Source organism: Neodiprion pinetum, chromosome 3, assembly GCF_021155775.2.
Source record: "Neodiprion pinetum isolate iyNeoPine1 chromosome 3, iyNeoPine1.2, whole genome shotgun sequence".
Classification (NCBI taxonomy): Eukaryota; Metazoa; Arthropoda; class Insecta; order Hymenoptera; family Diprionidae; genus Neodiprion; species Neodiprion pinetum.
Window position 1 is genome coordinate 21,614,035 of NC_060234.1, and position 20,190 is coordinate 21,634,224.

Consider the following 20,190-nt stretch of genomic DNA (forward strand, 5'->3'; position numbering starts at 1 on the left):
CTTAATCATCTGACTTGTTTTTTTTATTTCAAATCAATTTTAACTCTGTGATAAGCGTTATTCAGTACACCTCTAAGATTCCAGATGTTCTTAAATGATTCCGGCTGAACATTGTACATCGAATCTACAGCCTTAGCCCAAATTTCAACATTCTTATCCCCTTCTTTGACCGGGATTTCAACTTGCCACAACGTCCAACTCCAGTGACGTCCAGGTTTGGATGAATCTTGGCCAAAAAACTCAGCTGTATGCCAGGTGTCACCGCCATCGATGGTCACATCGACTCTAACTATTTTTTGGCCGCCACCTGACCATGCATATCCTGTGAAACAATAGATATTAATCCAGTTCAGTTACGACTGATTGTCGTCTGCCTCACCTGCGACTTTGATTTTTCCATTTTGAACTACAACTTGATCTCCAGATTGTGGAGTACAAATTGCAGAAATTACTGGCAATTCCTGTATCGCGGGTGATTTCGAGAAATCAACAGTGTCCCAATCAGTGCTTGGTGAAAACCCCTTGTAGTCACCCTGCTGCCATTGTGATTGACTTTCGTGCTTTGAGATAATGATTCGACCTGTGAAAGCATGCATTGTGCTTACAAACTGATGCGCCAACACATGCCAATAGCTTGTTTAACTTTTTATTCGCTGCTTCTCACCTAGCCATTTTACATTCCTCGCTCCTACCACTCCAGGAACAACAACTCTTATAGGAAATCCATGATCTCTGGGCAGAGGCTTTCCGTTCATTTCGAAAGCCAATATAACGTCCCCTTTAGGGTCTATTGCTTTGCTTATTGGTATACTAGAACCGTAAGGTGTGCTCGAAGGATCCAAGTCAAGTCCTTCAAACTGTGGATGAAAAGAAAACTGAAGCTACGCACTAAAAACTGTTCAAAAAATATTTCACATAATGGTATAGATTAATATTTGTACTTGTATGTGCTCATAGTCTTCCTCTTTGACGTTCAGATCGTTTAAGATATCGCACAATTTGGCTCCTGACCACGTTGCATTTCCAACAGCTCCGACACTCCAACTCAGACCTTTTACTGCCTTTACCTGTCGCGCAAGAGATAATAGTTTTTTAGAATCACGTACGAATATTTAATTCCCACTCAAGTCGATAGGTACCTTTGCCATCTCCGATCGTCTGTTACCAGCGCACATTATCGTGCTGCTCACAGTGTGCTTTGGATATTTCTTAATGTCATCTAGCCTTAGTACTTTCTTGGTATCCTCTTCTATCGCTATTTCAAGTTCATAAGTTTGAGGATCTACGTCAGGAACTGGAAGGTGATTTCTAACATAGAAAAGATCCCTGAGAACACAATTCAAATTTATCCAATTATTGGCTGTTTGTAACAGTGAAATTCGGGTGTGATTAATATGAAATGAAAGCAACTAACGAGGGTGTGTGAAAACTCTCAATTAACAACGGTGCAGGTGTTTCTGCATTGAATGGTTTCGGGTTATTTATTATTAAAATCTTGTGCCTCTGTGGATCGTTTGCGTAAGGATCCTCCATCCCTTCAACGGCGGTTGACGCTTCTTCCTTGGAAATATTTCCAATTCGCATTGATTCCAACAGATCGTAGATATCGCGCTTGTTGTGATTTGAAAAGATCATCCAAAACGGCTCAATGGAGCCGCCAGCAGCCATAATTATCTTTCCAGCACCACCAGGGTGCTTCTCAATAAAATCTGTTATGTCATAGACGCCTTGCTTGTAGGTCACCCAAATGCCAACATTCTTATTGTCGTGTTTAGCCACCTCTGACAAGGTATACGACTTATACCTCGAGTCAAATTCTCCGGGGCTAGACCTTTGTCCAGAGTGTGACTCAATTTCATGTTCCCGAGCAAAAGCTCTTCGCTTGTTCGATGTATAGTAATAATAAAATCCGAGTATCGATACCACGCCAATGCATCCGATGTACTTCTTATGTTCATCTTTTGAAAAGTTTTCACGTGACGAATTGTAACCTCGTTTGTGCAATAGATACTTATTCTTCAGAACGCATAAGGAACTGCTTCCCACTGGTTTTACCAATACTGCAGTTGATCTAAAGGAAGATGAAACGAAAATAGCAATAAGTAAAGACTGGTAAGTTGAATAAGGTTGGAGAGCATTGATAGGAGTTTATGGAATCGAGATTTCCCTGTTAGTCTTTTTCTAAGACTTTCGGTTTACATTGCAAAATATGTGGTTTTTAACAGATATTGAGATTTTTGGATATACGGTTGTAAGTCTAATCAAAATCAAGCTCGAATCGTGATACTTACAAAACATTACTAATGCTCAACTTAATTGGTGGATTGCCAAAATTGTCAGCAATATGATAAAACTATAGAACTATTAGAAGTCTGTTTAACGATATTATCGCAGAAAATAACATGATGTTCTACAAACATGGAAAATGGTGTAGATTGTGTTGAAAAATTGATTGCTTAGCAATTAGCAGATGATACGGGTTTTATCATTAAAGTACGATAGTCGAGAAATGTGACATAACACAAATACAATGATAACCCCGGTTAAAAAACGTAATCACAAGTAACGAAATGCCGACAAAGAACAAAAACACTCATAGAAACGGTAATTTAGGTATAATTCTACTGTGATTTTGTTTAAAAATAAGTTCAACTATCCCACGGGATTTTTGCTAACAAGGAATGGCAAGTAGATCAGCCGCGGAAATAATGAATTACCTGTTTTTAGCACGGCAAAGTATCCGTAAATGTAGCATGATTTCCTGTTGGCAATGAATTCAACAATCTCTTAATAATCCGTTTTTGAAATTCCCTTGAAGACAAGGTGTGCACGTTCGATTTTCAAAAGATAAATAAACGGTCAGAGGGAGAGGGGAGAGAGAGAAATCGCGGTTTGCGGTAATCGCTGATGAGAATCGACAACTTTCTCATTTAACTTTTGGCGACAATAACGGAATAACGTGTTCCGGGGTTTAGCACTACGGATTACACGCTTGTATTTGCGTGCGTAATACGAACCAATAAACAAATTCTTACGAGTTCTCGATTTCGACATAGTTCGGCAGGGAGGTTATCGCGCCACCTGGCAATGCCCGGCATTTATCGTCCGTTTGTAGTGCATGCAATCGCTGTCAGTGTCAATGTCATTAGTTTTTCAAACGGGGAAGAAAAAGTCCAATGACAAGTTTAATGATAAAATGACGAATACGGCGCGGCTGATGACCAGGGTTATTTTTACCCAGTTGCAACTTGTTATTGTTGCATCGTATGACGAGAAGCTGTGAACAGATACGTGACCTCAAGCAGGTGCGACCGTAAGTAAAAAAATGTAGGGTGTGTTCTTGCGCAGCCATCTCTAAGTAGCGATGTCTAAGAATCAACCATATGAAGGCTATCTTAGATTTTTAACCAATTACATTCGAAATCATTTAGAAAATGACTTCCATATGGTCGGTGCAGAACGGGACGAAAATGCGTCCGCCGAAGGAACACACCTTATGTTCACTGCTTACGCGCAGTACCGCCTGTAAACAAGCATCTGCATCGCACAATTTCCGCTCTCCCCTCTCGATTACACGTTTAATTTGATCACAGGTCATTACAGGTATTTATTAGATTAGCTGATCGGAAACCGACTGATCCAACATCGTGGTAATTTCCCTTAGCTCGGCTTGCTTCCCGTTTCGTCACGATTTCTGACACTTCGAGGTTAGGCCCTGCCGACTATCAGTGAGTACTGCGTATTGGAGTTGAGGCGCTTTTTACCTTCAAATCTGGTAATGTGATAATATAAAATCTGTTTACAGGTACATAGGCCGATAAATGGTGGCTCAAGGATAAAGCTCGAGACAAGATGACGATGGCGATGCGAAAGAGAAGCGGCTCTGGATCCAAGCGACAGTATAGGGAAAAAATATTACTTATATATGAGAGCTTCTTCAAGGGGGATGAACCCACACTTGCCAATCCTCATTTTTGGGATGAACTCTTTCTCCTCAAACCAAAGGTCTGTCGCCACTTGAACGTTTCTTAATCATTATCATTTGTATAAAGGCTCACAAGACACGGTATCTTTTTTTTTCTAATGCCCTATTAACCTGGTTACTAGAAGGAGGAGTTACTTGTTTTTCAGATTCAGGATTTTTCGACTTTGTGCTAAATTTGAATGATGTTATGTCAAATATATTTTTGTGTTTTTTTACAGTGCCATTCACAGTATGACGATTCAAAAAATTATGGTTTAAATGATGAATGAATAAATCCGAACTGTGTTATAACTCTCAACAGGATTTTTGTATTTTTGTAGAGTACTGTTCACAGAATAACGATTGCAAAAATTATGGTTGTAACGATGAATGGGGTTTAAAATGGAGTTTATTCCGTGTACAATATTGTTCGGTACAATGTGTAGTTAATAGGTTTGGTCAAAACAATGTGGAACAATTAGGGTATTGCGAAAATAAATATTACCTGCAATAAAACGTGATCTGAAATAGAAAAAGTAAATTTGTTCTAACGAAGTGATGATTTCAGCAAAAAAAATTTCAAATTTGCTCCATTATGTATAATTTTTGCTCCAAAATAGTATTTATTGTAGTTATGGTAATGGTCAATTCTTCATTCGGATCGCAGTAAAATCATTTGAACAGAAGGGCTCCATTCCATAAAAATATGATCTATGTACAAAATTACGCCTGCTAAATCCCAGTATTTTTTTTCATCTTTCTTAAAGTGAAAAGCTTGCTCCCCGTCATATACAAAGCTTCTTTCATTCATTTAGCACTATAAAATAAAGAAAGGATAAATTTTCCATATTTCGCCAGCTATTCGCTACCAAAAATAAATTTTGACATGTTTAATAGGACAACCTTTTTGTCTTTCGATCCACGTCCGAATGGGAACCATGTCTTTTTTTCCTCTAGCCTTGTGGGACCATCAGTTTCACTTAATTTTTTTGACAGCCACATTTTGCGCTTAGATTCTACCACTGATGCTTCTTTTTCATTGTTTTGTGAATCGCACGGCTCTGTTCCCTTTGGCTTAGATTCGTCCGCCTTTATACTGCTAGGCATAAACTTGCATCTAAAATTGAACCAAGCTTCGCTGGTTTGGATCCTGTACTTTATGCATCTTAATTGAAAAACGCATACTCGCCCATAGTACTTTGTCATTTCCCAGGAAGGAATTGCCTGTGAAACCAAAAGTCAATTTTGCCCATTACTTTTATCGTAATTAAAAAAAATTCCATTCTGTCTTTAGGCAGGATAAACCCACTTCGCCCGCTTACCTGTACCACTTTCGAAAATAATTTTCCAATAACCATGTTATTGGTTGCATGAAAACTGTCATAACATCATGAAATAACAATTTCAGGGCGAATGAAATCTCGTCAAACCTTATTACATAAATGTCGAAAAAAATAAGTTTAAGCTCATTTTTCACTTGAAACAAGTTATTAGAAACACAATAGCAAATATTAAACACAAATTTTACAGCATCGATGGGTGGTTAGAATTTATTCTGTTCTGTCAAATGAGTTATGATATTGTAACAATTGAAGTATGAACTGAATGCAATGGCTACTGCTCAAAACTCCCATTAAAAAATATCTCACCTTATACAATTGCTTGATCAGTTCCTTTTTCACAGGTAGCACAAATTGAGGCTGAAATATTACGTTTAGCTGTAGACCAGCTTAGTACAGTGAGAGAAAATCTTAACGCTCTGGTATGCCACTGCGTCGATACTTTGGCACACGAACACCACATCAGGGTGGTGTATGCACTGCAAACATTGTCTGCTGTAATTCAAGCAATGTATAAAAAAGCTGACCAAGGTGACTGTGGATTTAATTTAATTGATAATTTGGTTGGTTTTAACTCCGCTGAACAGAGAATGACAACACTGATGCGGCACTGCAATAACTTCATCACTGGTGAGGCATTTTACTTAATTTAAGGGAGTATATACGAGTATACTACTAAAAAAGTGAGTGAATTTTGGGAATTCATGTCTTGACAACTAGTTTTGCAATTTGACTGTGGCTTATTTGTTTCAAACGAATGTAGATCCAATCGAATTTTATTTACATATCTTTTTCATTAGAATCAATTGGTAGGAAGCATTTTTATTGACAGTAGCATCATCCATTTCCCTTGGTGACATGCTTTGCGGTGCTTGCGATATCGATAAAACAGCTCAACTGCATTTCTTTAATTTCGGAGACAGTATTCTTGGATACGTTATGCTGTTTGCTACGATTCGAATTTTTTTTTTTTTCTTCATCAAAATAGCAACTTTTTGATACTGAAATTAAATTTTTCTTCTAAAACTTGAGACATTTTTATTTAATAATCAAAAAAGTCCTGTGTTTTGGAAAATCATGAGATTGTGAATGAGAGACAAACTATCCAAGAATACTGTCACCGAATTTGGTATAAGTCAGTCCAGCTGTGTTTCAGATAGCGTGAACACAACAAAAGATGTGACTGAGCGACATGGTTCACATTATTGTCAATAACAATGTTTTCTATTAATTGATTCAAATAAAATAAAATATGCAAGTTGAAACTTGATGTACATAGTTTATAATAAAACAAACCCCATTAGAATTCAATAATTGGTTGTCGAGGCATAAATATCCACTTTTTCAGCTGTCTGTTCTGTATACTCCCTTGCATCAGGGTACTTTTTCAATCATTCGTTAATCTTCAAGTATTGACAAAAATTTTCTTCATTTCAGGCGAATACCCAGATAGCTTGAAGGCCTTATGCCTTAAACTGTTACTGATAATAGTTACCGGCACGGATAATGTTAGCCAGAACACATTGCTTGAATACGTGATGTTGAACAGTGTATTTGAATCACTAGTGCAGGTTGATTCTATTGTTATTTATTTATAGATCTAGCTAAAGCTAATTTTGTAAAATTTCTGTAACCAATATTATTATTTCGCAGCTATTAAGAGATACGAAAACAAGGAGTCAGCATGGTCACGACGCAGTGTTACTCTTGACACTTCTAGTGAACTACAGGAAACACGAAAGTGCCAATCCCTATATAGTTAAACTTTCAATTCTAGATGACGAGGTAGCATTGAATGGCTATGGTCAAGTGATATCAACATCATTGACTGATTTTTGTAGACAATTCGACCAACAGAGAGCAGGTGAATCTCCACTAAACAAAACAAAATAGAACTTATCGGGACATCATCTAATAACTGAATAAATTTCTTCAGACATTCAAGCTTCTTGGTTGTCGTCATTGACGAATATGGTTGGCAGCATGTTTGTAGGTGAGGAAGAAGCAAAGACTCAACAAATTCGTGCTAATAACGCGCTACTCTTGGCACTTTATGAAGCGACACATTTGAACAGATATTTTGTTACTACATTGGCACATATACAGAGCGACACAAGTGCACCACCTTCACCAAATAATACTTTAGGTCCAAATGCAGTTGCACCCGGAGCGCAACCTCAAGATATAATGGCACAGCCAGTCAATCTCTTGGCAACGTTTTTTGAATACTGGTAAGAATGTTATTATCTTCAAATCTTTGATGATATGAAGACACTTCATTTAATTCATGAATTTGATTGCAGTTCCATCGTTACGCAAGGCGTTAAAACTCAGGGGAACAAAACTGATGCTATAACTGCAAACGTGAAGCTCTGCTTTCTCATTCTGAGTTGCATTGCTGAAGATCAATATGCCAACAGCTTGATACACGATGCTAACTTGGCCTTCAAAGCTCAACTACACAGATTACCCATGAGACATAGAAAACTCCAGGAAAAGGTGGCTCTGATTCAACCTTTAGCTGCCACACTACTAGGTAAAGACTTTTTTTTTACTAGCACTGAGGGTTCAATAATCACTTTAAATACTGATGTCGATTTACAATATTCTCAGACTTGTTGGTTGAATTTATAATGACACACATGATGAAGAATTTTCCAATCGAATTGTATCTTCAGTGTATCGGAGTATTGCAAAGATTGCTTTGCTATCAGAAAAGGTGCCGCGTAAGACTTGGTTATCAATGGAGAGAGCTATGGGCTGCGTTGATTCATCTGTTGAAATATCTCACCACCGCCGAAAGTCAATTAGCTAAGAAAATGAACATATTTCATCTGGCCATCCAGGTAAACTCCGTAGAGTGAACTACGTGCTGTGTAATCAAGTCATTCCAGTTTGACAAAATAATTTTCTCATTTCAAGATCGTCAACATTTTGAATCTCTTCATTACATATGGAGATACCTTTCTATCATCGCCAAGCAGTTACGACGAATTATTTTACGAAATAATAAGAATGCGGGCCGTTTTCACGAATCTGAATGCTATGGGTAAATGATGAACTAGTGTTTAATTTTATAAACATCCTTGTAATGTTTCACAGGATTGATTAATGATCCACTTGTATTTTACACCCAGCCCTTAGATATTCGACGAGTGAGATTTGCGAGTTCAAAGAACATGCTCTGAAGTTGACAAACTGCTTAGTCAATGTGCGGGATATTATAAATCACTTTACTCCGAAGATTGATACTTGGTTAGCAAGTCAAAGTCTCTCAACACCAACCGAAGAACAGATTTTAGCTGTTGTTATTCAGAATTATGACAGTCTTACGTTAAAACTACAAGATAGTTTAGATCAGTATGAAAGATACTCTGAAAAACCGAAACATACTGCTTTCTTCACAAATATGGTAAGGCAGTTCCTTGCCGATGATCGTTTGTTGCAAACTGTAACATATATTTTGTGTCTGTTTTGATCCATTTTGAATTTATTACAGGTAAGAGGAGTTGTGATCGATACAAGAGGATCCATAGACTTAAGCACATTGGATACTCAGGCCATTCTACAAGAGTTTTCCAGCTTTTCGTAGCAATAAAGTATTGTAAGGATTAAGTCATTTTTAGTAACCCTTAATCATCTTTAACGTATTAATATACATATACATGTATATAAACTGCATCGAAAAATCTATAGATGAGTATAAAATGTACAAAAAAAAATTGATCGTGCCATAAATCGGGTTTTTTTGTGTAGTGGGGGTTTCGAAATTTTGGTTTCTTTGATGTTTTTCAATTATTGTTATTGTATTTTATATAACGCTAGCATATTTTACGCGTGTTTCGCGCTTGTGTCCGGTATGTAAAGGAACTGTTTTAGCGATGGTGGGAGTAAGTTACGATTGCGCACACGCAGAAGACAATTCATTATGCATCGTGTATCCAGGATACAAAATAGATCATTTCCACCCGCGAGTACGGAATTTGTAGCACAAGCCGAGACCAGGGTTTTAAAATCTGTACGAATGGGGAATCGTCTATCCGCCTGGGATACATCCAATATTTTTCGTAACACTTGTGAGGAAGAGGAGAATAATATAGGGAAGGATTCACAAATACTTCTTTACCATCCTAAGCGAGAAAGATAAAGTAGAGGAGAAAAAGTTACTTTACGCCTGCCGTACAAGTACGAAAAGAGCACTTTTCAGAGCAGGTGTGAGAAAAAAGACCATTTTAAACCCTGGGAGTAAAACGTGATTTTTTCTGTACTCCGCGTATGCGCAGTCCCAACCAATCTGACATTACACGACCTCAACCTCAATTTCGTGCTTCGTGAAAATCCACGTAACATAGTCTTGTTACATGTGAAAAGAATAGTATACAACAAAGAGGCAATGATCTCCTTCGGCTCTCGTATTCGTTATATTCTTATTGGGCTCGCCTGCGTGCTGATCAACGACTCAGGTTACAAACTTACGCTCGGCCTGAAAACACCGAGTTTGCCACTTTGTTACGCATTATAGTATACTCTTGAGTGAAGTATGTACTGGAAATAATTTCAATGTTCCGAAGTCTTGCAAAGCGGGACAGATATTATTGCATAATTGGTAGATAACATTAAGTAAAACTTGGCATCTCCTAGTTCTGAATTCACATCAAAGAAGTCATACTCATTAATAAAAACAAAAATAATTTTTAAGACCTTCGCTTTCATTCCATAAATTTGTCTATCATGCTTAGTTTCAATAACGAAAGTTACGTATTTACAAATTTGATACATCCTCACTTTTATAATAACCATAATCAACCGTTTATTTTGAGTTTCTACTTATCAATATGTCGGTTATAATTTCCTCATTAAACAGAGCAATTATTTGTTTTACTGTTAAAGTAAAGGTGTAATATATACAGCCATTTTCTGAATGAATTTAATTTAAACTAGCTATAAGGTAATAATTAATTAAAGATCTAGGGGAAGTTCGCTGCCCTACTGATGGAGTATGAAATGCGTAGGAAAAAAAAACTGAAAATAAAAATGACATATTTTTTAAAAGTGGACATGACTTAATCTTGAATTTTCAGAAAATTCTTAATGCTCTAGAGCAGGTGAGTTACTTTGAAACAAATTGATAGCTAACGTATGTTGAAAATTGTATTGAAACAAAAAAAATGTTTTGCATATTACAATGATTTTCACAGATTTTCTCTAAATTAGTTTTTCACTCTGGTGTGCTTCTCTTTTCTAAGTATTGCAGTGCCAACTTTGGATTTGTTCTCTCTGCCAATTTGTGTGCTGATGTAATCTCCGACGTCAATAACTTTTTTCAAATCGACACCAGACTCAAGACCTTGCCCATTGAGAAAGTACAGTAAATCTTCCGTCGCAACATTCCCAGAAGCTCCAGCGGCATACGGACAGCCTCCGAGACCAGCAACAGATGAATCAAAGATCCTGATGCCAAAATCCAGGCTTGAATAAATGTTTGTTAGTGCCTGTCCGAAAGTATCGTGACAATGAAGTGCAAACTCCGAGAAGGTTCCAGATGGAGATAAAGTTTTTAACTCGTTAAGAACTGCTCTTATCTTTTTGGGCGTTCCAACGCCAATGGTATCACCCAATGATACCTCATAGCATCCAAGTTCAAGCATGGATGCAGCCAAGCTTGCTACAACCGAGGGCTTAACGTCGCCTTCATATGGACATCCGACGATGCAAGATATGTAGGCTCTGACTCTGATATTGCGCTGTGCAGCCTGTTCTGTGATTAGAGAAAACCTTTCAATGCTCTTTGCAATCGAACAGTTTATGTTCTTTCTGCTGAATGCTTCCGAGGCTGCACCAAAGATGGCAACTTCCTGCACACCGACATCCAAAGCCTGGTGCAATCCCTGGAGGTTTGGAACTAGGACAGGGTAGCTAATGCCGGGCTTGATGTTAATACCCTCAAAGACTTCCTTGTTGTCTCCCATCTGTGGAAGCCATTGGGGAGAAACAAAACTCGTTGCTTCTATAGTCTTCAGACCAGTTTCAGAGAGTTTATTTATAAAACTGATTTTCGTCGAAGTTGGTACAATAACTGACTCATTTTGCAATCCATCGCGTGGCCCCACTTCAACTATTCTAACATAGTTACTGAAGTGTCTCACTATCTTCCTCCAACTGAGATTCAACATTTTGGTTCTTGTAGTCCTGCACCAAAGTAAAATGAGAATAATTCAGTGGTACACATCAGTTAAGACAATGCTGCGCAGTATTTCTTGACCAACTGATAATTACCCACATTGCAGTATTTTGAATTTAATCCGTTTTAAAGATGCAAAATCCATTATCTTTCTCATATTGTATTGTTTGTGAAGGAAATAATTTCCTGATGCAAAAACATACGGTGAAATGGAGAAAAAAAACTTTCATCGACATACCTACACAAATTCGACGACTCGTGCAAAGTATAACGCTAATCGAACGAGTTAAGACGCGATTTTACGCATACTAGAGATTACATGATTATTTACTTTACATAAATTCATCGAAAAATGATAATATTGAGTCATTAAATTTTTCTCATTATTATTTTGTTTTCAATTTAAACCACTGCTTTTTAGTAATTATGTAGCGAAAATTTGATTCTCTTAATACTTACAGCAACACCTTGAGGGTTTACTGCAATAAAATATATTTACCAGGTACGTACAACCGCTTTACTGCTATTTTTATAGACACATGTACCTAGTGTTTGATAACTGACGAGACTTTTGAATAGCCACAAAGCATTCGAAAAATCGGCTAGCTTGTATGACTGTGATAAGAGAATGAAAGGTCGTCAGCGCGAACTTGGCCGACGATAATGCCTCTTTATCTATTAAATAAACATGAATACAAATCTGGCTTAACTCAAACTGAATGCGTCAAATGTATTCACGAAATTACTTGTCTTTCTCTGTTGACAAGTATGTAGCTGAAATTCATCGTGCATAAACATCACGTCACCATCGCCTAGTCCTGTGTACCAAGCAGATATACCTAGCCTCACCTAACATAACCAGTGAGCTACACGCCCTAAGCCAATCCACCAACCCTAACCTAACATAACTTATTCCCATAGAGTACCGTGCTTATTTCCTGAATTGCGATACGATTTTGTCATGCAAAAAGTCACGTGTTCGTGTAATCAAAATGATCAAAATCGTGATCAGTTTTAAACATTTTGAATGGAATTATAATCTTAATAACGCGATCTAACCTAACCTAACCCAACACAACTTCCCCGTATCCTCTGGATGTCTGAATCGAAAAACCCAAGAATTCAAGTATAATTTCGACGATCTATTTGTGGCATTCACATGCCGTTGTGGACTAACACAGGGAGTATGCAGGCATAAAAGTAACGTTAACTGAAGATATATTGATGCGACAGTACACAGAGTTCCTTACAACTGGACAGAATAACCGCTATATATCGTAATTTAATATATCGACGCACATTGCTTGTTTCGTACGATTATAACCTTTGCTATGATCTCGACAAGAAAACAGACAAAATCGTTCGTAATCTTGTCATACCGATTTTTTAGGTTATGTGGGATTGGGAATCAATCGACGTCGAAGATGAGTCTGAGGAAAGAATGGTATTCAAACGGTATGAGGAATTGATTAATGACAAACAGGATACGGAAGGTTTTGAGACTGTCAGTTCTGTTATGCAGGTATGAATTTTATTCATTGCTGATATTGGAATGATTTTTCAAACTTCTAATACGCTTGTTTCCATATTCAGGATGAGGTTGAAACTACCGTACTTAAGATTTATCAAGTCATGCAACACCTCCAAGACCTTGAGGGTAAACTTCCACTACTCGCAAGAGACAATCATGTATTCTACCTCAAAACTTCCTTGACGCATCTTTCGCAGTCATATGAGGTAATGAGTTGTTTATATATATAAAATTTTCATAGCGAAGAACAGAAAAGAGTACTTTTTATTACAAAATAAAAATATCCTTAAACTATATTACATAAAAAGAATATTTTAAGTTACTTTCTAATGATTTGTTAATAATTATTATGCATATTCAATATTTATTACTACGATAGCTGGAATATGCCTACCAAGACATTGTATTTTGGGAAACGAATCTCAAGTGAAATACGTGACACAGAATGCTAGAATTCAAAGTTCTATCTATTTTCACTTCAGCAAAGTTTTGTCTCATATCTTGATTTGTTCCATTCATAACTTATCAATAATTCGATTGCAGAAAGACGAGAAGTTTCAAAGACACAAACACAACAAGCAATTCACAACACATTCAATTCCAATTTTCCCATTCGCTAAATGCGAGAATACAAAAATACTTCAAAAATACAAAATAAAGTATAATCCATAAGCAAGATAACCACAATTTATTTTGTGACAGTGTCTAGACAGCAGCAGACCTTGGCTCTGTTACTGGATACTTCATGCTCTGCAAATACTAGGAGAAAGATTAGAAGATGAGGACTATTCTCACATAGCGGGATTCTTAGCAAAATGCCAATCACCAGAAGGTGGGTTTGGTGGAGGTCCAGGGCAACACCCCCATCTGGCACCAACCTATGCAGCTGTGAATGCTCTCTGCACCATTGGGACACCAGAAGCTTATCAAACAATAGACAGGTAAACACTGAGTAAAATTCAATTACTTTATAATAACGCCACAACAGTACTTCAAAGAATATTGAATTAATTCAATTCGATAAATTACCTTTGCAGGCAGGGGCTCTGTCGGTTCTTGTCTTCTTTGAGAGATGACGAGGGGGCGTTCAGTATGCACGTTGGGGGAGAAGTTGACATACGAGGGGCGTATTGTGCTGTTTCTGTGGCCAGATTAACAAACGTGTACCATCCGGAAATGTTCAAGAATACTGGACAGTGGATAGCAAGTTGCCAGACGTGGGAAGGTGGTTTTGGTGGCTGCCCAGGCATGGAAGCTCACGGAGGATACGCTTTCTGTGCTCTAGCTGCATTACTGTTACTCGAAAAGTCCAAACTGTGTGATATATCGTCATTACTGGTACGATTGAAAATCATGAAATTTCGTATATTTATTTCACTTCTAAATGTAGAGCACTGATAATGACCAAGGAAATGAAATTAATTAAATCTAAAACTTTATATCTGGAAAATGATGATAAATGTATTTGAAAACCAAAGAGTACGTTTATTATCATAGACAGTGATGAAAACTTCTGTCATAAAACTGAATCCTATGCTGAAGCACTGTTTAAACATATAAAAATAAAATACCAAACTGTCATTGCAGAGATGGACTGTGAATAGGCAGATGCGACTTGAAGGAGGTTTTCAAGGCAGAACTAATAAGCTCGTTGATGGATGTTACTCCTTCTGGCAAGGTGGCGCCTTTCCCTTAATGCACGCACTTTTATGCGAGCAAGGACATAAATCGAAGTTGTGGCTCTACGACCAAGAAGCACTACAAAAGTACCTGCTAGCCTGCTGTCAACATCCATCAGGAGGGCTATTAGACAAACCTGACAAGTAAGGAGAAAACTACGGCGTATATGCTTAGCAATTGTATCACTATAACATGATTCATTTTTTTTTTAGGCCAAGAGACGTTTACCATACGTGCTACACGCTGAGTGGATTATCTGTCGCCCAAAATTCGCCCATCCCTGTGGTCATTGGCAACCGTCGGACGAATGCTGTTGACACTGTGCATCCAGTCTACAACTTGGTCCAAACTTGTGCATCTGCAGCTCTTAATTACTTTAATACGTTAAAGATTCCCGAATTGGGCACCGTGTGCCGTTGAATATTAACGGACAAAGGACTATCGACTTGAATATTTCCTACTTGGTCTTCATTTCAGTATTTTGACAATTTACAGGGTAAACTCGTTGGTAGAATCACTTGAATAATTCAATGAGCAGACACGTCCTTTAACGTTTTTGGTTGTCTCACTACCCTGTGTATACGCCTCTAAACTATCGATAACTTATCTAGGCCTGTTTTACTTTAACCTGAGGTTATTTTATGCGGAATTATCGATAAGGATGCAGAAAAACTAACTGTGATGACGATTCAGGTCAATCAGTGCATCTGTGCATTGACAGAAGAATCCTAAGGACAGTCAACCTATTGGGCTGTGTCTAGACAAAGGGTAGTGAAAGGTCCGACGGGATTGCAGTTCTTTTTTGCAGGGCATCTTTAACTATATTCGGTTAACGATCTACGTAATCATGAAAGGAATTGACGTTTGCTTCAAAACTTGATCGATTAAATAGTTTATCAGCTCGAGTCATGTGTCTTGAATTGTAATTAACAATGTGTAGCTGATGAGAGATTAACAATCGTGGGAGCAGGCTACCGCTTACAATAAACACGTTAAAATATAAAGCTACTTAACAACTGTGATCATGTTATTTTCGAACGTCTTATCACAGTTACTGTATGGGAGAAGGCCAGACTAATCATTATAAGGCTGGATTTTCACGGACGTCAAATTGACACGGCAGCGCTCGATGTCGGCGGCAAAAAGGCGCTCATAAAAATGAGCACCGAAGCAACGGCAAAATGCCGCGAGTCACTTACATGGTTGAGTCAGTGGTTCTCAGTTGCGTTTTCTAACAATTGAAAACACTGATTGTTAATTGGAAGTGCGGACCATTTTAGAGGATTAGGATGTAGACAAACGAACAAAATGAAAAAGTGAGAAGGGAATCGAATAAAACGCTAGCAGTTTTCCGAGGTAAGAAAATAATTAATTCATTTTGATTATTCCAGAATCGTGCACTCGTGCATAATTGAGCTGCCTTTTCATACACTTATTACCGCACAGTCCATACTGAAAATACTGCGGTGTGTCCAAGGCCATTCTTAATGGGAACAATAAACAATAATGAAAAAAATATGAATACTTTATTCGTTTCAATGAATTACATGAATTACGATTGTAAAATAATGAAAATAAATTAGATTATTTTCTTATATCTCGAACAGCTATTTATAGAGCTTATACAAGCGCTATAGAATACGCTGTAAGCAACATATCAAGAATTACAGCCCAAAAATAAATGATTTCCTTTGTAATTCCTCTATTGTTGGTTCTACGCTCTTTTTGTTGTCTGTTTCGGATTGTTGATGGTCCAATTAGTGGTAAAAGAGTCCTGCAAAACGATTCTGAGATGAAATGTTCCCAAGCTCTGAAAATCCCAAGAAAGCATGGCTGATCCCGGTGGATTTTTTCATTCGAAAGTTCAACGATTTTGAAAAATACCTAAATTAATTCTTTGATGCACTATATCGAAGTAATTTTTCGAGAGGAATCGATTGGGCGCAGTCCGAATACGCCATCAGCTTCTTGATTTTCTCCATTTTTTTAATTTCAAATCTCAATTCAAAATCTTAGATTTTTAAATTCTTCCACGACCCATTTCATGAGCAGCGCTACTGCTGCGTAAAATTACCAGACTGATGCTGGTGAAAACTAATAAGTTACTAAACCACTGCTGCTTTTTACTGCTCATGAAATAGCACCCTAAGTGTTCTCTAAAGGATAGGAGATAATAATTCTCCCGCCCTCTCTGTCTTTCTATTCATGGAGCGGGGGCCACGAGAGGGGAAAACAGCTTGGCCGGCGCGTGCAGCTACCCCCACTCCATGGGAAGAGCGGCAGCGGAAGGGGGGGGGGGGGAGATTAATATTTTCCGATCTTCAGAGAACTGATTTTACTCTCTTCCGAGCGCCGTGCGGCGTCAGTCGTTTCCGAGCAATTGGAGCGAAATCCCGTGTTCTCGTGTTCTCGGTGACGGTTCAACGTTCAGACCGCGTTCTTCAGGTTGTGTCAAGACGTTCGATCAGTGCATTTCTCACCCTACGCATCTGTAAATACTACACGAGGAGCCGCGTGTAGCCTGAAGAAAAACCGAGTTACTGAAATAAAAACATCCTGCGAACGTTGAAGGTGAATTTCGTGTCCCGAGTTTTCATTGTTTTATGCAACTTCAGACTTCACTGATGTGTATTTTTGTCTCTGTGCGTCGAGTGTCAATATAATTATTTTTTTGGCTCATTTTCAGCGAATACGCAGTTACATTGTTAGCAAGTTTATTCATTCAGTTCAAACAGACAGCTACAGTACAAAAAGTGAGTGTAAAATCGAGTTTTATTGCGGTGTGGATTTGTGGATAACAGATTAGTGAAGATCTGAATTACGTGAAAAGTGCGTCGCTTTACCAATACACCTGAGATGCTACAAAAACTACTACGTGTGAAAGTGTGGTACAGCCCAGAGTCAAGGTAACGATACTTATTTTAATTATTGAGTGATAATTCACGGAGGTACATATAAAACCAAACTTTTGTTCTAGCGTAACATGCGATGCATAAATATGAAACTAGACAGCAATTAATCTGAAAACTGAAAAGCCGATTTGCTAAATTAATTCAAGTGTCTTGTTTCGTTTTTTTACAGATTTAAGCAGAGACTTCCGAATAAATTTTCCATTTCTCGGCAACATTGGTGAGTTTGCATATGTTAGATTATGGGTATTTCCCTGGAATTCCTCTGTCACGTGGCGTGGCGGTAACAATTATTACACAAATCTTCGATTTCTCAGCTGCATGGATAGGCTCATTCACGATCGCAACGTGCTTGACTTTCAGTCGAATAATTTTTTTTTGCAATTCAATTTATTGTAGCTTACTTAAAGCTACAAATTTTACACGTTGCTAAAAGTGGAATGAGCACCGCGACAGGTAACCATCGCTTACTCGGCACTCGCAAGATCGAATTGTGTTTCGTAACTGATGTAATAATCTACGTTTGAATTTACTGATGAAGCCGTTTAAGTGGTGAGTTTATCTGAGGTTTTGAAAGTATTCAATTATTCACATTATTGTTAAATTGATAAAATTCCAGAGTCTGGCATAACGTAACGTAATCAACTTGCATCTTATATATCATTTTCAATCTTTTAACATCCAATAAGTATTGATCATCTGCAGGCTTAGCTCGCTTAGAAAAATGCTAATTGGTATACAGGATGTACTAATCAATTTTACAAAAGGTTAATGTACCGATAGTCTGCCAATATTTAATAAAATAATACATACAATATTAGGGTTGGCGGGATACAACCGCGATACTGTAAACAGAGTACGCAGACTATGATACGAAAACATTTTGATCCCAACAGGTAATCAATGAAAATGTAAGTCAGTGACCACGGCGCGAATGATGAAGAATGTTGTGTGTTGGAAAAAATGGAGAATCGTTTAGATCGAATAAAGGTAACCGGGTAGGTAGGTGGACGTTTTGGGATCCGTCGCGAGATTTATGCATGTGTGTGTGTGAATCTCTCTTTTCCGTTGGGTAGTTCCGTTGGGAAACAGGCAAGGGTAGGAAGGTCGCGATGTGCCGTGATGTTACTAACTTTTGTAATCCACAGCGTCAAACGATCACAGACATTTTTTTCCCAACAGACTCCGTATTCGAGTCTCGCGACCATTTGTAAGCATTTGAGTATTAACGAGATTGAATTTTCCATTTTTTGTGACTGCGACAATTTTTCAATCGTTATGCAATTCAATTATTTAGTCATTACCGATCGTTCTTCCATTCAATTGATCTCTGTGACCGTCTGAATGGGCAAAACGCATCTTTGGACAATCTATCGCGTTCCGTGGTACGCTAGATGGGGAGAGATGCTTAGCTCGAAGACTTCGCGTCGAAGAGGACCGCCGACCGTCACGCCACACAATAATGCATGCCCTCCAACCTCCCCTCCGATTTTGATTCGATTTATGATCTGAGAACAACAATCCACATAGCAATGTATCTAATTCAAAAAGATGCAGATGTGGATTGGATTTCTACAGAATTTTTGGGACAAGTCCCAGATAATACAAATTTCTGGAGAGTTTAATCTGTCGCGCCTTATTGCGCGTAGATTAATTATAAGAATTGGACGCAGCCTTTTGGGCGTAAATTGATAACTAGAATCGGACACGTTTTTTTACATGTCGATTTTTCAAACGGTATATAACAAGTTCCAGATAATACAAATTTTTTGACAGTTTGATCTGTTGCGCCTTATTGCGCGTAGATTCATCACGAGAATTGGACGCAGCCTTTTGCGCGTAAATTAATAACGAGAACCGGACACGTTTTTTCACACGTCGGTTTTGCAAATAGTCTATAAAAGAGTTACGTACTCTCAATGTGCTAATCTTTCAGCTCTTCGGTCAATTTTTTCAATGAGTAATGGTTTTTAAGTTCCACAGCGCCTTTTGCGCGTGGATTTGATACCTATCAGTTATGAGAGAAAACGCGGCATTTGAAACCCGGCGCTCAACGCGCAAGTACGAAAATCTCGGTAGTGTATAGTGATAGTGGAGAATCTTGGCGTAAGTATTTATGAAATATATTTGAATTTACAGAAACACTCGTTTAACTGAACGCATTATTTTCTGTTTCAGGGCAACAAAACCAATTTTTTCACCAAACTTTTTGTCCATTTCAGCTAATCAAACGTTTTGTCTGTTTCAGCCACTCAGACCTTTTGTCTGTTTCAGCTAATCAAACTTTTTGTCCGTTTCAGCCAATCAAACCTTTTATCTGTTTCAGCTAATCAAACCTTCTGTCGCTTTCAGCTTTTTCTGTCAAAAACAATTTTCCCCAATTAACATGTGAAAAGAAGTCATTTAAAATTTTTCGGAGAACGTAAGATCGATCTTGCAACTATTCTCCGTGGAATAGGCCTACTGGGGATACCACGTTAAAAAAAAAACGCGCCGCCTGCTCTACCGCTTGCGGTGGTGTGGAAACGAGCGTAAGTTAACTTATTTTCACTGGTCAAATACAAACATATTATAGTTTTTCAAAC

General features: G+C 37.9%; 4 protein-coding genes across 19 annotated transcripts; 2 read left to right on the plus strand and 2 right to left on the minus strand.

Annotated features, from left to right (window-relative positions):
* Positions 1-7: 7 nt before the first annotated feature.
* Positions 8-3,722, minus strand: shop (sulfite oxidase). 2 transcript variants are annotated; one of them, XM_069134064.1, is made up of 8 exons: positions 3,602-3,722; positions 2,718-2,761; positions 1,415-2,071; positions 1,140-1,326; positions 942-1,067; positions 665-857; positions 380-580; positions 8-322 (listed from the first exon to the last, which is right to left on the minus strand). In XM_069134064.1, the coding sequence occupies exons 2-8, from the start codon at positions 2,753-2,755 to the stop codon at positions 24-26; spliced, it is 1,701 nt and encodes a 566-aa protein (XP_068990165.1). In that variant the 5' UTR covers positions 2,756-2,761; positions 3,602-3,722; the 3' UTR covers positions 8-23. The 2 variants fall into 2 exon arrangements, with proteins under 2 accessions (XP_068990165.1, XP_046475437.1); XM_046619481.2 differs by lacking the exon at positions 3,602-3,722 and adding an exon at positions 3,036-3,175.
* On the plus strand, positions 3,126-12,071 carry LOC124215743 (armadillo-like helical domain-containing protein 3). Of its 7 annotated transcripts, XM_046619478.2 has the most exons (13): positions 3,126-3,313; positions 3,432-3,603; positions 3,665-3,728; positions 3,806-4,005; positions 5,649-5,934; positions 6,742-6,875; positions 6,958-7,168; positions 7,241-7,535; positions 7,608-7,840; positions 7,918-8,150; positions 8,227-8,353; positions 8,442-8,716; positions 8,804-12,071. In XM_046619478.2, exons 4-13 carry the CDS (start codon positions 3,853-3,855, stop codon positions 8,894-8,896), a joined length of 2,040 nt encoding a protein of 679 aa, XP_046475434.1. In that variant the 5' UTR covers positions 3,126-3,313; positions 3,432-3,603; positions 3,665-3,728; positions 3,806-3,852; the 3' UTR covers positions 8,897-12,071. The 7 variants fall into 7 exon arrangements, with proteins under 7 accessions (XP_046475434.1, XP_068990164.1, XP_046475430.1 ...); XM_069134063.1 differs by having other exon boundaries at positions 3,432-3,728; XM_046619474.2 differs by having other exon boundaries at positions 3,594-3,728.
* On the minus strand, positions 9,577-12,290 carry Hmgcl (hydroxymethylglutaryl-CoA lyase). 5 transcript variants are annotated; one of them, XM_046619491.2, is made up of 3 exons: positions 11,945-12,290; positions 11,585-11,671; positions 9,577-11,493 (listed from the first exon to the last, which is right to left on the minus strand). In XM_046619491.2, coding segments are annotated over exons 2-3 (981 nt in total). In that variant the 5' UTR covers positions 11,587-11,671; positions 11,945-12,290; the 3' UTR covers positions 9,577-10,514. The 5 variants fall into 5 exon arrangements, with proteins under 5 accessions (XP_046475447.1, XP_046475446.1, XP_046475449.1 ...); XM_046619490.2 differs by having other exon boundaries at positions 11,581-11,671; XM_046619493.2 differs by lacking the exon at positions 11,585-11,671 and having other exon boundaries at positions 11,985-12,290.
* On the plus strand, positions 11,883-15,712 carry Fntb (Farnesyl transferase beta subunit). 5 transcript variants are annotated; one of them, XM_046619489.1, is made up of 7 exons: positions 11,883-11,987; positions 12,876-13,007; positions 13,079-13,222; positions 13,719-13,957; positions 14,054-14,354; positions 14,604-14,839; positions 14,909-15,712. In XM_046619489.1, exons 2-7 carry the CDS (start codon positions 12,879-12,881, stop codon positions 15,114-15,116), a joined length of 1,257 nt encoding a protein of 418 aa, XP_046475445.1. In that variant the 5' UTR covers positions 11,883-11,987; positions 12,876-12,878; the 3' UTR covers positions 15,117-15,712. The 5 variants fall into 5 exon arrangements, with proteins under 5 accessions (XP_046475445.1, XP_046475441.1, XP_046475442.1 ...); XM_046619485.2 differs by lacking the exon at positions 11,883-11,987 and adding an exon at positions 12,373-12,796; XM_046619486.2 differs by lacking the exon at positions 11,883-11,987 and adding an exon at positions 12,373-12,685.
* Positions 15,713-20,190: the final 4,478 nt, after the last annotated feature.